At 38.2% G+C, this 17,770-nt stretch overlaps 1 protein-coding gene across 1 annotated transcript; it reads left to right on the forward strand.

The window, feature by feature from the left end:
• Window positions 1-38: 38 nt before the first annotated feature.
• On the forward strand, window positions 39-11,425 carry LOC123879709 (solute carrier family 25 member 44). Its single transcript, XM_045927603.1, has 8 exons — window positions 39-224; window positions 2,210-2,805; window positions 3,494-3,645; window positions 4,825-4,914; window positions 6,052-6,180; window positions 6,776-6,959; window positions 9,405-9,532; window positions 11,213-11,425. Exons 2-8 carry the CDS (start codon window positions 2,604-2,606, stop codon window positions 11,405-11,407), a joined length of 1,080 nt encoding a protein of 359 aa, XP_045783559.1. The 5' UTR covers window positions 39-224; window positions 2,210-2,603; the 3' UTR covers window positions 11,408-11,425.
• Window positions 11,426-17,770: the final 6,345 nt, after the last annotated feature.

Here is a 17,770-nt window from a genome sequence, read left to right on the forward strand (position 1 = left end):
CATCACTAAAATTATTTTTCTCCGTCAGAAATCTTTAGTTATTCGTCTGTGTTTTCAGACCAATCAGCTGACTGACAAGACACGAACGTTTCAGTTTTCCCATGGTAAAATTACCAAAAATTAAGTAAATTATTACATAAAACATTCTTCAACGCGTGCTGTTCTACAATTTAATGAAATATATGTGTGTTATAAGCTATAATGGCCATTGAAGAATACAAATGGTAAGTAAATTGCAAAATGAAATCTCGTAACTATACCCTTTAATGTTTATGAATTGTTACATTGTAAAGGTATAAATCAATTGATTGAGGTCTATATTATTATATACATTGATTATCAAGCTTGTTTATCTCGGTAAGAAATTAAGATTATGCGTCATAAACGTAAATTTATAGGTTAAAAAATAATTACCTATATTACGATATCTTAGTATAAAAGGGCCTTGCCCTTGCATGTGTAACCTTGCTACTTATTCAACCGAATTAGCTAGCGACATAGATAAGAAAACGCTTTCATTATACATAGGTATTTCTCATACATTAACTTTTGCTTTGAAAATTCTCTGGTACATATTTTTTTTTTTATAAATAAAAACTGATTTACCCTTTTTCTGCCTCATTGCTAAGGGTCGTGAGCCCTTTCTCTGTTCTCATAATGGTAGGAGTTCCTTGGGATAACAATGCAATGGGTACTCAGATCTTCCTATGTACATGCAACTCAAAAGTATTGGATTTTGCCTCTTAGATTTAATGATTCCTTATCCCTTGTTAGTTAATGAGCTGAGGAATAAATCAGTATAATTGCATGAAATAAAATAATACAAATAAAATTCATATTTAGTACAGATTTAGGCCTTTCAATTGAAAATGAGTTCAGATTAATATACAGTGAACTGATTTCGATTGGAATAATAATATACAGTGAAAATGATTTCGATTGGAAATGAGTTCAGATTAATATACAGTAAACCAAAAGCATCTGAACTAAGAAAGTAGTAAATGATTAAGTAACTAAGGGCTGATTTTTCAATTGCTATATAATATAGCTTAGGAGTAAATTTGCCAGATTTCTCATACTAAAACTGTCAAAACTTAAAAAAATTCCTGAATAAAAATATATTTGACAGTTGAAAAATCGACCCTTGTTTAATTAAAAATTAGTTTGATCAGTAACAACTTATAAACTACTTTGCTGAATTGCGAATGAAATGATTGTGAATACGAGGCATGACTGCGCATTGTATGAAGACAGATCTTAGCTAAACTTGTGTTTTTAATCTTTAGTCTATGATCTACATAAATTCAGAGACATGCTACCTAAACAAGATTGTGCACTGAGAAACCAAAAACGAGCCTATTGAGATAGCGCTAAATTGGAGTGTGTCCTTTTCTATTAGGGTGACAACACGATTTGATAATGTAAGACATTTGACGGATTATATGAGAATAGGAGAGGATGAATCATCATGATAACCCATCGCCACTACTGAGCACGGGTCTCTTCTCAGAATGAAAAAGGTTTAGGCCATAGTCTGCCGCGCTGTAGTTATAAAAGTAGAAAAATTCAATTTTTTTTTTTGTTAAATTTCTGCGAAAAAGTACCAGTCATGTTAAGTATGTGTACCTATAATATAGGTAAGTACAATTATTTTGTATAATCTGGTGCAAGTGTTTAGGTCCTAAACAGATTTAGGAAGTTCGTAAGCAAGGCATACTTTTGGGAAAATTGATGGTACAGCGTTTCTTTTTTAAAAAAAATTCAGTGCACACGAAGCGGTAGCAAAATCTACCGCTTTAAAATGCATTTCGCAAACTGCCCAATATTTGGTGATATTTCCTAGAACGACAGCGATCCATTTTTGCTAATGCAACAGAATTTATTTTTGCAGGGAATTAAATCTGAAGTGCACAATCATGTTTAGGTAGCACATCTCTGTATAAATTGCCATGTTACTACAGTGCCCGGCAAACAACTTTAGCATTGACGCGATTGGCTGGTGAATGGCGCATGCACGCTATTGGTTGATCAGTCAGCCCTGGTGCACACGATTGGTTGATATGTCGACTTCTGCTTCCTGGATTGACCAACCTTTTCCCACTACGCTCTTCAGGTCCCAGTTGTTTGCCGGGCAATATGCTTCAGATTGATTAGACTAGTTGTTTTGTGACCACTACCTACCTAATAGAAAAAAAAAATCTTTTTTCAGTTACAGAGTTACATTGTGACGTACCAAGAAACATGGAAGAACTGGAGTACATTCATATATGTAACACATATTTGAAAAATCACCTAAATCATACTCTAGTGTTCTAGTCTAAAAATTGTGTTAATAATAATTATTATAAAATAATATAAAATTTTATTTATTACAAATGATTTACATTTAATCAGTTAATTTTATCATTGCGATTCCATTTATATTGTATTTAATGCAATAAAAAAAAAAACAATTAAATAGAATATTTTAATAATAAAAACATGTTAGATTTCAAATCAGTATAACAACCAAAGACGTAAAAGTGAAATAAATATATATTTAAATAAAACATAGTATAACTGAATAACATATAGATTAAATATAATATATAGTAGAGAAGTAGATGCTTCTAAACATATGGAATGCTCTAGTAGAGCAAGAGACAAGTAGAGAGTGCGACAGAGACAAAAAAGGGGATACTTCTAAAGGCGCCATGGCCGCGACTATGGTGGAGACTCCTCCCCCACAGCTCATAACAAATATTGAGTGGGGCATGATGGACAAGAGCAAATTCTTTCCTCTTTACACACTAAGCAGTTTCACAGGTAATTTTTTTTTTAAATTCTGATACAAGTTAGAACTTGACTGCAATCTTAGCTGGTGGTAAGTGATTATGCGATCTAAGATAGAAGCGGGCTAACCTGAAAGACAGTTTTCATTAAACCCATATCCCTTTCATTTCTACACGGCATCATATCGTAACTCTTAATTGCTTGGTGGCATGGCTTTGCTGGTAGGGTGGTAACTAGCCACGGCCGTAGCCACCTACCAGAGCAGACCCTACCAGGAATCAAACCCGGGACCTCCCACTAATGAGACCACAGCGATTACCACTATGCCAGGGTTACGCTTATACAATACAATATGCTATACAATTTCTAACAAATTCATCATTCATCACCATTGCCCTTTCACCGGCCCACTACTGATCACAGGTCTCTTAGAATGAGCAAGGTTTAGGCTATGCTCACCAAGTGTGGATCGACAGACATCACACACCTGTAAGAACATTACAGAGAATTCTCAGGCATGCAGGCATTAAACGGTGAAGGAAAACATCGTGAGGAATCCTGCACGTCTGAGAGTTCTCCATGTTCTCAAAGGCGTGTGAAGTCTGCCAATTTACATTGGGCCAGCGTGGCAGACTATGGCCTAAACCCTGAGAGGAGACCCGTACTCAGTAGTGGGGCAGAAATGGGTTAATTCTGATGGTGATGATGAATATATTTTCAGTACGCTGTGCCCTCTACCCCCTGACGTTGATAAAAACACAAATCCAAATACAAAGAAAGAAGGAGGCATACAAGGGTGTTTCTGATGCAATCTCAAAGATCTACAGAAACGAGGGAGTGTCAGGACTATACCGAGGATTTTGGCTTTCAAGTGTAAGTAGACTTATTTGGTTTTTTTTTCCAACTTTATCTAGCACTAGCTGATACCCGCGACTTCGTTCGCGTGGATGTAGGGTTTTTAAAATTCCCGTGGGAACCCTTTGATTTTCCGGGATAAAAAGTAGCCTATGTGCTAATCCAGGGTATAGTCTATCTCCATTCTAAATTTCAGCCCAATCCGTCCAGTAGTTTTTGCGTGAAGGAGTAACAAACATACACACACACATACAAACTTTCTCCTTTATAATATTAGTGTGATTACAAGGGTTTCCTCTAATTCACTAGAGCAACATGCATTTTCAGTATTATATACAACTAGCCTATCCCCGCGACTTCGCCCGCGTGGATTTAGGTTTTTTGAAATCCCGTGAGAACTCTTTGATTTTCCGGGATAAAAAGTAGCCTATGTGCTAATCCAGGATATTATCTATCTTCATTCCAAATTTCAGCCAAATCCGTCCAGTAGTTTTTGCGTGAAGGAGTAACAAACATACACACACACACATACAAACTTTCTCCTTTATAATATTAGTGTAAAGTGTGATTACAGGGGTTTCCTCTAATTCACTAGAGCAACCATGCATTTTCAGTATTATATACAACTAGAGAATGCCCGCGACTTCGTCCGCGTGGATTTAAGTTTTCAAAGATCCCGTAGGAACTGTTTGATTTTCCAGGATAAAAAGTTGTCAATTACAGGGACGCAAGCTACCTCGGTACCAAATTTCATACAAATCGGTGCATGTCGCATGCTGCATGTTGCACCACAGTCCATACAGATTTCTTTGGTTTGGCGGATTATAGCAAATTAAGCTTTTTGTCCCTTTTCATGTTCTTGTGTGCATTAAATATTTCATCTATCTATCATCTAAGCCATATCCACCATCATGCGAAGGAAGCTCGCTTTCTTTGGGCATTTACAGAGAGGAGGGCAATTCTCATTCCCAAGATTAGTTTTGGAAGGGAGAATTGCAGGCAAAAGAGCCCAAGGTCGCCAAAGACGTAAATGGTTGGACGATATAAGGGAGTGGACAGGGCTTAGTTACCCAAAGTTGAAAGTTGGCTTTTAATAGAGAAGCTTTTCGGATGATGGTCGCCAAACTTCGTTTCGAAGAAGGCACGCGATGATGATGATGATGATGATTATCTAAGCCTTTGTCTCTTTGATTTCAGTTTCAAATAATATCTGGCGTTTTCTACATATCCACATACGAAGGTGTGCGACATGAGCTTGGGAAATATGAAATTAGTCCTCGAATGAAGGTAGATTCAAAATTCTTTTTTTATAACACATGTTAGATATAGATAACTAGAGGATGTCCGCGACTTCGTCCGCGTTGATTTAGGTTTTTAAAGATCCCGTGGAAACTGTTTGATTTTCTGGGATAAAAAGTAGCCGATGTCCGTCCCCGGGATATAAGCTAACTCTGTACCAAATTTCGTCAGAATCGGTTAAACTGTTGGGCCGTGAAAAGGTAGCAGACAGACACACTTTCGCATTTATAATATTAAGTATGGAAGTATGGATTATGAATTGAGATAGCTTTATTAGTCTCTGTTGTTCTTGTGTTTAAAATCTTAACGTCAAGCAATAAGGTCTGTATTTCATTGGAGTACAGTCAGAGGCCGTAAGTCGTTTAGCACCTTCATGATTATATTCGCGTGGCACGGTTATGCATTTTATGTGTTGGGTGTGTGTAGAAAAATGTCATAAGTGTGACTGGTTTTTGATGCAATAGTTTCCAGGAATTGCTACTCGAATTCTGAGGCCGACCGTACATTCGGTTTTAATCGTTTGGTCCCACTTTTCTGCGCAAACGAATTTTGAAGATACGACTTATAAAATTGATAGTACTGTTACTCGTAGAAATATTTATTGAAGAAAATCTTCTAAAGCGTAACTTGAGAGTTACTCAGATTATTTTCGGACGAAAAACCGGTCAAGTAGCTGACCCTGTGCCAAATTTCGTCAGAATCGGTTAAACTGTTGGGCCGTGAAAAGGTAGCAGACAGACAGACACACTTTCGCATTTATAATATTAGTATGGATATATTAAAATTAGGCAATGCCACGATTTCTTCCTTGAGCATGGTTTTTCCAATGAAATCTTTTTGATTCCCCGGGATAAATAGCCTATGACCATCTCCAGGATGCAAGCTATCCCTCTAACAAATATCGACGAAATCGGTTAAACAGATGTGCTTTCAAAAAAATCCTTTGGAACTCTTTAATTTTCCAGAATAATAGTACTTATGTCCTTCTCCGGTATACAAGCTACCTCTGTACCAAATTTCATCAAAACCAGTTAAGCAGATGGGCTGTGAAAAGGTGATAGACAAACAGACACACTTCTGCAATGTACTGTTTCAGGGTTTAGTTGATGAATTTGTTTCTTTCAGTCCTTCATAGGCGGTGGGTGCGCCTCAATAGTGGGCCAAACTGTGATAGTGCCATTTGACGTGCTGAGTCAGCATCTAATGGTGCTGGGACTGGTCAAGGGAGCCAGCAGCTGTGGCACCAAGACTATTGTGAGTATTGTACAATAGTTGATAGACAATAGTGGACCGGTAGGAACAGCATTCCGAACCAGTGGTAGATTATTTTGAGGATTCAAAAGCACTTGTAAAAGTTTAATTGAATAAAAATAATTTGAATTTGAATTTGACCAAACTTTGATGAAAAAGTAGCCTATGTCTGTTCCTGGGATATAAGCTAACTCTACCTTTCTTTAGTCAAAATAGTTTAAACTGTTCGGCCGCGATAAGGTAGCAAACAGACAGACACACTTTTGCATTTATAATATTACTAGCGACCCGCCCCCGTTTCGCATGGGTGGACATTTATTTTTTCTATTTTCCGGGATAAAATATAGCCTATACGGATTCAGAAGAATCCCTCTAAGTAATGGTAAAAGAAATTTTGAAATCGGACCAGTAGTTTTTGAGCCTATTCAATACAAACATACAAAAATACAAAGGTTTTCTCTTTATAATATTAGTATAGATTAGTTAATTAGTAATTAGTATGAATTAAAGCTTTTGGTAACTTGTAAAGCAAAATAATTTTTAACAGATTTTCTAAGAGGAATACTCTGGCTTTAGTTTGACCTTTGTCTTGTTATAGGTAATGAATCCTTTGGGACTAGACCTGGAGAAGCGTATGTCAAAGGCGGCCTTAGCCAGGGAGGTGGCCGTGCGCGTGTACCGACTTCACGGGCCCATGGGGTACTACAGAGGCTACGCAGCCTCGTTGGCCGCATATGTGCCCAACTCGGCGCTCTGGTGGGCGCTTTACACCGCGTACCAAGGTAAAATGATTCTTTTGGGCTATTTAATAGCCAAAGGGTGCCAACGGGTCCTGTACCTTAAACGTAAAGGAAATATGGAATCCTTATAGTATCAATTTGTTGTCTGTAGTATAGATGTAGGCGTTATTTAGTGGAAGTGCATGATATACAAGGAACCAAAAGCTTAATTTGCTATAATCCGCCAAACCAAAGAAATCTGAATGGTCAAATGTGTATGCAGCATGCAACATGCACCGCCCGCCCTCCCACTGATAAATATTCAGGAAAAGCCAGCCACCAAGCAAGCCAAACGTGCGTTGAGTGGTGTTGGGATTTGTGTGGTGCTGCGTGGTGGTGGTGCGTATGGCTTGCTTGCTTGCTTTTCCTGCATGTTTATCAGTGGGAGGGCGGGCGGTGCATGTCGCATGCTGCATGTTGCACATACAGATTTCTTTGGTTTGGCGGATTATAGCAAATTAAGCTTTTGGTTCCTGGTATACTTCATTGTCTGTCTGTTTGTCATATCTGTCAAGCAAACCTATAGGGTACTTCCCGTTGACCTAGAATCATGAATTTTGGCAGGTAGCTAGGTCTTATAGCACAAGTAAAGGAAAAAATCCGAAAACCGTGACTTTGTGGTTACATCACAGGGAAAAAATTTGAAATGTGTTTCAATTTTCATATCAAGATAATTATACCAAGTGGGGTAGCATATGAAAGGGCTTTACCTGTACATTCTAAAACAGATTTTAGTGTTTGATTTATCATGCGAAATGTCGAAAAACAATACCAGAGTACGGAACCCTCGGTGCGCGAGCCTGACTCGCACTTGGCCGGTTTTTTTAAATTCTGATACGGGGACTACGATCTCACCTGATGGTTAGGTTGAAATCTATAGAGCGCACTTTAACTTTGCTTAGACTTAAGTTTCAAAAACTAGATATTTATACCACGCCAGGGGTCCACGAAAACTTATCTGCTTTCTATAGTGAAGAACTTAAATGTTGGCTTGACTTCACCTATCAATGTAGGCATATACTATTTTAAGAAGCTCAGCGACTGTTACTTGTAAAAACTTGCATCACACTATCACACTAATCACACTAATATTATAAAGGCGAAAGTTTGTATGTGTGTGTGTGTATGTTTGTTACTCCTTCACGCAAAAACTACCGGACGGATTTGGCTGAAATTCGGAATGGAGATAGATAATATCCTGGATTAGCACATAGACTACTTTTTATCCCGGAAAATCAAAGAGTTCCCACGGGATTTCGAAAAACCTAAATCCGCGCGGGCATCGGCTAGTATTCCATATTCAGTACAACGTAAATGTTTTATATTGTAGATTAGCGACCCGCCCCGGCTTCGCACGGGTGGACACTACCACGAAAAATCCTATCTATTTTCCGGGATAAAATATAGCCTATACGGATTCAGAAGAATCCCTCTAAGTAATGGTAAAAGATATATTGAAATCGGTCCAGTAGTTTTTGAGCCTATTCAATACAAACATACAAAAATACAAAAATACAAAGGTTTCCTCTTTATAATATTAGTATAGATAAAGGGTATATACCATGATAAATTTGATGTTTTTAACTGTCGACTCTGTTCCATGAGTCGTGGTCACGACGGGAGCAATAAATATGATAACAATAATTAACACGGTAATAATTACATACTTAAATAAATGTAACACAAAAAAATATGCTTTTTTATTGTTATTCTTAACACTTAAGTTTACTTTTTTGACATCACAATCAATTTATTAATTAACCAACAATTACGAATTAATAGTTTTCGAAAAAAAGTGAGAATTGATTTCTCACTTTTTTTCGAAAACTATTAATTCGTAATTGTTAGATTTAATCTTTACATTTTTTGACGAGTTTTGGGGATATGGTGGAAATGTAAAAGGTGCTAAATTTAAAAAGTGGTCTATAAGAAAAAATGTCTGGGAACACGCACAAATAATGTTGTTTCCGTCATCTGTGTAAACACTAAACAGCACTAGTTTAGGTTCCACCCGCCAACGAGTTATCGTTTTGATGAAGTGGGCTCTTAAGACCTGTAAACTAAACCTAATTCGAAATAAACATAACTGAAGCCTCAATAGCTCAACCGGTAAAGGAGTGGACTGAAAACCGAAAGGTCGACGGTTCAAACCCCGCCCGTTGCACTATTGTTCTATAAACACTGGCTACGGGTACACCAGATCCCTAACGTAAAATGACTATTTCATTTTTAAACTATTTTAATTTTTATATTATATTTTGTATTTTTTACTGTTTATATGGGTCCCTAACCTGCAATAAAACGATTTTATTTTATTATTTATTGTCGTACCTACTCCTAGCACAAGCCTGACGCTTAGTTGCAGAGGAAAGGGGAATATTAGTCATTTAACATGGCTAATAATCTTTTAAAAAAAAAAAAAACTGAATTATTGTTATTTGTCAACAGATGAGCTACTGAAGATATCACCCGCCTGGGTGTCTCACCTGTTCATACAGTGTGTTGCAGGCACGCTGGGCGGCTTCACCACTACCATACTCACCAACCCGTTGGACATCGTTCGAGCGAGGTTACAGGTAACTGACTTTTGAAAAATCCCGACTTTCCTTTACTATCAATCTTATAAAGGCGAAAGTTTGTATGTGTATGTGTGTGTGTTTGTTACTCCTTCACGCAAAAACTACTAGACGGATTTGGCTGAAATTTGGAATGGAGATAGATAATATCCTGGATTAGCACATAGGCTACTTTTTATCCCGAAAAATGAAAGAGTCCCACGGGATTTCGAAAAATCTAAATCCACGCGGGCGAAGTCGCGGGCATCGGCTAGTATAATATAATCCATTGTCTACAAGTTCAAAGTCGCCCGCTATGGAGCAGGCTATGTTGGGATCTCTCTGAGAGACACAATTCGTAATGAGGAAACCCGTAGGAAAACCAGAGTGACCGACATAGTTCAACGTATTAGCCAGCTGAAGTGGCAGTGGGCAGGCCACGTCTGCCGCAGAACTGATGGCCGCTGGGGCAGACGTGTTCTGGAGTGGAGACCGCGTATCAGCAAGCGCAGTGTGAGACGACCTCCAACCCGCTGGACTGACGACCTTAAGAAGATAGCGGGAAGTGGGTGGATGAGGAAGGCGGAGGATCGTGTGTGGTGGCGCGCTCTTGGGAAGGCCTATGTCCAGCAGTGGACGCAAACAGGCTGATTGATTGATTGATTGATTAATATAATCCATTCCATAGAAATTCATACAATTATTACTCACTAGATGCTGCCCGCGACTTTGTTTGCGTGGATATAGGTTTTTCAAAAATCCCATTGGAACTCCTTGATCTTCCGGGATAAAAAGTTGCCTATGTCAGTGTCAGGGACGCAAGCTACCTCTGCACCTTTCTTATAAATCGGTTAAATGAATGCACCTCAAGAATCCCGTGAGAAGAAGTCTTTGATTTTCCGGGATAAAATGTAGCTTATGTCTGTTCCTGGGACATAAGCTAACTGTACCTTGCATTAAAATCGTGAAAAGCTAGCAGATGGATAGGCAGATACACTTCCGCATTTATAATATTAGTATGGATAATCCGTTCCATCAAAATTCATACAATTATCCTAATAATATTATAGATTATCCTAATATTATAAAGGCGAAAGTTTGTATGTGTGTGTGTGTGTGTGTGTGTGTGTGTGTGTGTGTGTGTGTGTGTGTGTGTGTGTGTGTGTGTGTGTGTGTGTGTATGTTTGTTACTCCTTCACACAAAAACTACTAATCCACACGGATTTGGCTGAAATTTGGAATGGAGATAGATAATATCCTGGATTAGCACATAGGCTACTTTTTGTCCTGGAAAATCAAAAGTTCCCACGGGATTTCAAAAAACCTAAATCCACGCGGGCGAAGTCGCGGGCATCGGCTAGTAGTATCATAAATGTGAAAGTGTGGATGTTTGTTACTCAGTCACGCAAAAACGGCTGAACGGATTTGGATAAAATTTGGAATACATGTAGATTATACCCTGGATTAACACATAGGCTACTTGTTATCCCGGAAAATCAAACAGTTCCCGCGGGATTTTTAAGTCGCGGGCATCAGCTAGTGTATAATAACATTAAAGTATACCAAGCGACAGAAAAACAATTTTACTCTAATATTTCAGCGTTTATTAAGACGATCGCAGTCGGGTTTTAGTTTTCAACTTTATCTTGTTGACATAGGAATCATCATCATCATCTATTCATATATCCTTTTGTATTGTAGGTGGAAGGCGTAGGCTCAATGCGTCAAGTGTTCAAAGAGCTGTGGCGCGAGGAGGGGCTAGTGGGTCTGTATGCGAAGGGGCTGTCGGCGCGGCTGGTGCAGTCGGCGTGCTTCTCGTTCTGCATCATCCTGGGATACGAGAGCATCAAGAGAGTTAGCGTTAGTGACGAGTACCGGGCGAGGGTGCGCTGGTGAATAAACGATGGATAATGAGAAAGCAGTTTTATTTTTTAGCCTAAAAAAATTGCTTCATACCCACACTACATGTTAATAAAAAAGCAAAAGTGTCAATGGTCAATTGTGTACATAGTCTGTGTTATAACTGACAGATAGGTGGAAGCGACAGGCCTGCCCGCGAAATTCAAATTTATTCTAATTAGAAAATAATAAAATTCTAATAAATATCGACTAAAAATAGTATCGACTAATTTGTGAGAATAGTTGATACTAGAATTAATTTCTTAAACTGGACCCTTTCAAGTAAAGATTTTTGTATAAACCTGTGAGGATGATACTGCCATTGTTGCAATTAAAATACCATAATCCTACGTTGTCGTATTAGTTTACAAATTGCGAAAAACCAAATTAAATTTGAATTTCGCGGGCAGACCCGTCTCATGCCCCAAATGACAAGAAATAATAAAAAAAATATAAATAATAGACTCAAATGGCTAGAACCCAGAGATGTCAAGTCAGTTTAAAAAAAATATTAGTGGTGCATCACACAATATCTCAGACTAAGTATATATAATATCGGACATCGATTCATGTCTAGCTCGCATTCGATAAAATTAACCGATTATATCTATCAAATTCTGAGCAAAATACGATGCGTCAAAGAGCAACGAGAGCATCAAGCGCGTCAGCGTCGGTGACGAATCTATTCAGATAAAAATCTTGCTTCTTTGTCTGAGAGGTTCTATGATGATGAGAGCGAGGACGCGCTAGTAAATAAACGCTGGATCATAGGAAGGCAGTTTTATTTCTTAGCCTGATAACCATAAAAAAATATCCACCTATCAATGTCAAAAAATCTATAAAAAACCGCCCAAGTGCTAGTCAGACTCACGCACCGAGGGTTCCGTACTTGAGTATTTTTTCCGACATTTTGCACGATAAATCAAAACCTATTATGCAAAAAAAAAAACTGTTTTAGGATGTACAAGTAAAGCCCTTTCATATGATACCCCACTTGGTATAGTTATCTTCTTTGAAAATTGAAACACATTTTAATTTTTTTTAAATGATGTAACCACAAATTCACGGTTATCAGATTTATTCCTTTACTTGTGCTATAAGACCTACCTACCTGCCAAATTTTATGATTCTAGGTCAACGGGAAGTACCATATAGGTTTTCTTGACAGACACGACGCACGGAAGGACAAACAGACAGACAACAAAGTGATCCTATAGGGTTCCGTTTTTCCTTTTGAGGTACGGAACCCTATAAACCGATTCAATAGGTAGGCAACTATTAAGCTATTTCATTTAAATGTAATAGTTCACAAATTGCGATGAGCAATCTATTGCCATGCCTACAATCATGGGTGTAGGAAATAATAATTCTATCTAAACGGTGCACGAACGCAGGCTCCATCAACATGTGAACGTCGAGGCTATCCAGCTCCTCGACAACACAGGCCTAAAGCGTAGACTTAAAAGGACTAAGCCTTTTGAGCTAGTGCAGTTACAGTGTTAGTGCAGTGTAAAGAACACAAGAAAGAACAAAGTGAAAATTTAGTGCTAGTGCAATATAATGAACACAAGAACAAAGTGTCGTAAAATAATAACTAACGATAAACTAAGAAATATGTCAATGGACTGACTCTTAGATATAAGTACTTTTATAAGTTTAGGTTAACATAATATTACTTATTAGCTTTACTCGTAGGCTAGATTGTAATTCTAATAAAGTACTGCTGTCAGTACTTTATGGTTATATAAAAAAAAAAAAAAAAAAAAAAAAAAAAAAATCTAAACGGTCTTTGCGTACCTACTGAATGGTCTGATCGACGATCAACCAATCAGAGACCTTTATTATCTTGGATAAATTATTATAATCACGCCATTTTTGACCACTAGCACCATTTCAGCGCCAAATACATACTAATATTATACCTAAATGCGAAAGTCTGTCTGTCTGTCTGTCTTTCTGTCTGTCTGTCTGTCTGTCTGCTACGTTTTCACAGGCCAACCACTGAACCGATTTTAATGAAATTTGATACAGACTTGGGATACATCCCGGGGAAGGACATAGGCTACTTTTTATCCTGGAAAATTGAAGAGTTCCTACGGGATTTAAAAAAAACCGAACTCCACGCGGGTGAAGCCGCGGGCATCCTCTAGTTATACCTAAATGCGAAAGTGTGTCTGTCTGTCTGCTACCTTTTCACGGCCCAACAGTTTAACCGATTCTGACGAAATTTGATACAGGGTCAGCTTATATCCCGGGGACGGACATAGGCTACTTTTTATCCCGGAAAATCAATCAGTCCCCACGGGATTCGTAAAGACCCATCCGCTTAACCGATTTGTATGAAAGGTACCGAGGTGACTTTGCGTCCCTGTAATTGACGAAGGCAACTTTTTATTCCGGAAAATCAAACAGTTCCCACGGGATTTTTAAAAACCTAGATCCACGCGGACGAAGTCGCGGGCATTCTCTAGTATACAATAATTACGTAAGTCGTTGACCCGCGATGCGGTCCATAACCTCATGACAACCGGTCGTACGATAATTTTAATCTAATATCGCATGTTTTCAGAACCGTGTCACGAACCCATAGGTAAACATATCATTTTTTAGGGTTCCGTACCTCAAAAGGAAAAACGGAACCCTTATAGGATCATTTTGTTGTCTGTCTGTCTGTCTGTCAAGAAACCTAAAGGGTACTTCTCGTTCACTTAGAATCATGAAATTTGGCAGGTAGGTAGGTCTTATAGCACAAGTAAAGGAATAAATCCGAAAACTGTGAATTTGTGGTTACATCACAGAAAAAAAATTAAAATGTGTTTCAATTTTCAAAGTAAGATAACTATACCAAGTGGGGTATCATAATGAAAGGGCTTTGTTTGTATATTCTAAAACAGATTTTTATTTATTTTTATGCATAACAGTTTTTGATTTATCTCGCAAAATGTCGGAAAAACACCCGAGTACTACGGAACCCTCGGTGCGCGAGTCTGACTCGCACGTGGCCGGTTTTTTTTATTTTAGAGAATATTTCACGTTGCCCCTCCAACTAAGCGTAAAGTTTGTGCTACGAGTAGGTACGACAATAGCGCAATATATAAATTATATAAGTCTAATACACCAAAGGGAAGGCTGTTCGCTGTCACAGAATGTTGGGTCTGCCGGTTATCTGATTTAACAAACTTACTTGTAAGTAAGTATCTAAAAAATTGGTTGTCTGTAAAGTCGGTTTACTGACGATAGTTGAACGTGACAACAAAGGCCGATTGTGCTTCTTTGTCGCTCGTTCCGCGCTCTCGCTTGCACTTCAAGCCTTACATGGAACGCCTCAGAGCGAGGTAACGCCGCATGAGTTATGTTTTTTCGTGCGTGCAGCCGGCTCTATCGAATTATAAGACGTTGTCACGTCAAAAAATTGGTTATCTGTAAAGTCGGTTTACTGACGATAGTTGAACGTGACAACAAAGGCCGATTGTGCTTCTTTGTCGTTCGTTCCGCGCTGTCGCTTGCACTTCAAGCCTTACATGGAACGCCTCAGAGCGAGGTAACGCCGCATGAGTCATGTTTTTTCGTGCGTGCAGCCGGCTCTATCGAATTATAAGACGTTGTCACGTCAAAATCTGCCATATCCTGATTACTGTAGCACAAAGGACTTTTTATTATCCAGTTGATTTCCCGAACGCCAAGTGTGCTCTCGAATCGTTTGCTGAATCCCGATAGTAGGGCCTTATCATTGCCTTATCATAAGGCTTGCTGTCATAAATACCTTCAAAGCAAGGCCGAGAGATGAACAGTCATAGAGTATGACTGTTCATCTCTCGGCCGCATGCTGCTTGTAACAATGAGACATGAACATGATTCATGTAAAGCCGGCTCTACACTCGCGGCGCGAACGGCCGCGAAAGCCCGCGACATGTGTCCGAAGTGAAGTGCCGGACAGGACGTTGGGAGTGGGACACGTTAATATTATTTTGACAAACCCAACGTCAGATGCAGCAAAACACTTGTACAGGATGGCCCGTAGAAATATAAGACTTAGAGGTAATAGTTAATAGTATGTAGAATGTAGATATAGTTTTAAGTGTTAGAATAGGATAGTATGGACCTACCAGAGCCACATGGTCACACTAGTGACCCAGCTCTTTAAACGAGAAAAAAAAAACTGCGAATCACGAGTGTAGATGTTGTTCACGCCTTCGCGTTCGCGCGTGGCGCCTTTCCCCGATCAGTGTCGGTTTCTGGTCCGCGACAAAGGTTTCGTCCATAGTCACGAACAAGACTGAAGATTTGCGAGTGTGGAGGGACACAGTTCACGCGTGGATCGCGGCATACATTCACGGCGTGAAAGAACGGCGCGACTTCACGTGCGAGTGTAGAGTCGGCTTTTCATGAGACATTATGAGCAACTAGATGCCCGCGACTTCGTCCGCGTGGATTTAGGTTTTGGAAAAATCCCGTGAAATAGAAAACTTTTCATCCCGGAAAAGCAGAGTTACTCTTTGCTTTTCCGGGATGAAAAGTTTTCTATGGCAGTTCCGGGAATCAAGCTACCTCTGTACAAATATAAATCAGTCAAACAGATGGGTCTTTAAGAATCCCGTAGGAACTGTTTGATTTTCCGGGATTAAAAGTAGCCTATGTCCGTCCTTGGGATGTAAGCTAACTCTATTCCAAGTTTCATCAAAATCGGTTAATCTGTTGGGCCAAAAAGTTAGCAGACAGACACGCTTTCGCATTTATAATAGTAGTAGGTATGGATGAATAATTATAATCATTTCATATCCCATCATGTCACTATCGTCAAGCGCAACCCTATACTTAAATGTAAAAAAGCTTAATTTACTGAAAGTTTGTAACCCCCGACCCAAAAAGAGGGGTGTTATAAGTTTGACGTGTGTATCTATGTATCTGTCTGTGGCATCGTAGCTCCTAAACTAATGAACTGATTTTAATTTAGTTTTTTTTTTGTTTGAAAGGTGGCTTGATCGAGAGTGTTCTTAGCTATAATCCAAGAAGATCATCGGTTCAGCCGTTTGAAAGTTATCAGGTCTTTTCTAGTTACCGTAACTTTCACTAGTCGGGGGTGTTATAAATTTTTAAACACTTGTGTTACTAACATATTATAAGGATTAGGGACTTAACAGCCTAAATTATTATTTCTAGAATATAAAGGCACATAAATTAAGAATGAAAATAAATAAAACAAGCAAAAATGATTTCAATTTTTTTATTATATAATACTTATAGGGTACAGGGTAAAAATGATTCTATTTTTACTCTTTATATCAATACTAGCAATATTAATAAAATAAATCGTGAGTTTCTATAACTATTTTCTACAATACACAAACTTATTTTTTTTGTAACACATTGGAATCAATATTGTACACAAAACTAAGACTAAAATGACATACTTGGTTTAAAGTGTAAATTAAAAATTTATAACACCCCCGACAAGTGAAGGTTACAGTAACTAGAAAAGAGCTGATAACTTTCAAACAGCTGAACCGATTTTCTTGGATTATAGCTAAGAACACTCTCGATCAAGCCACCTTTCAAACAAAAAAAAACTATATTAATATCGGTTCATTAGTTTAGGAGCTACAATGCCACAGACAGATACACAGATACACCGATACACAGATACACACGTCAAACTTATAACACCCCTCTTTTTGGGTCGGGGGTTAAAAATGAAATCGAAAAAGGTTTTTTTCAACTACTAAGTGTCTTTTATGCTACGTCTGTGAATTTACCACCGGTTCGGAATGTATATTCTACTGAGAAGAGCCACCAAAAAACTCAGCAACTGCTCTTTTCAAATCCAGTCATTCGCCATCATCATAACAATGTCCTTTTCTACAGAGAAGTGTAAAAAGGATAGGATACTTTTAGTTCTGTCATTTTAGTTCAAGTTAAGTGTACACCTGAATTTTATTCTATAAATATTTTTATATGCCTTGCCTGCATCAAATCTTTGTACATAACATTTCTTTGATCACACTTTTTTTTTTGGAAAATTATGCTGCACATTCATAATAAAAGTGGCACAAGTTCAATTTCGTATATTTGGAGTACCTATCTAAAATACCTAATAAGTCTTTTAATAAGCATTATTATATTATGATTGGCAAAGATGTGTTCAAATAATAGAACCATTGATAATAATGTGTTTGTGACTTATGTGTGCTTTGTGTAAAATAGAATAGTGTAAAATTTTAGAGTATTTGTATCCTCTTCTTACTAATGTAATATGAAAAGGACAGACACAGTCTGCCAGTTTTAAATTAATTTAGAGCTGTCAATCCTCATGACGTTAGCTGCCAGTCGCGAGCCTAAGTATTGTTTAAAGTAGCGTGTACT

Source organism: Maniola jurtina, chromosome 28 (genome assembly GCF_905333055.1).
Source record: "Maniola jurtina chromosome 28, ilManJurt1.1, whole genome shotgun sequence".
Classification (NCBI taxonomy): Eukaryota; Metazoa; Arthropoda; class Insecta; order Lepidoptera; family Nymphalidae; genus Maniola; species Maniola jurtina.

Bases quoted from the DNA above. Each gene is read 5' to 3' on its own strand.
- LOC123879709 (XM_045927603.1), top strand. From the start codon at position 2,604: ATGCTTCTAAACATATGGAATGCTCTAGTAGAGCAAGAGACAAGTAGA. The intron at 2,806-3,493 runs GTAATTTTTTTT...ATATATTTTCAG, and splicing joins CACACTAAGCAGTTTCACAG to TACGCTGTGCCCTCTACCCC. The intron at 4,915-6,051 runs GTAGATTCAAAA...TGTTTCTTTCAG, and splicing joins AAATTAGTCCTCGAATGAAG to TCCTTCATAGGCGGTGGGTG.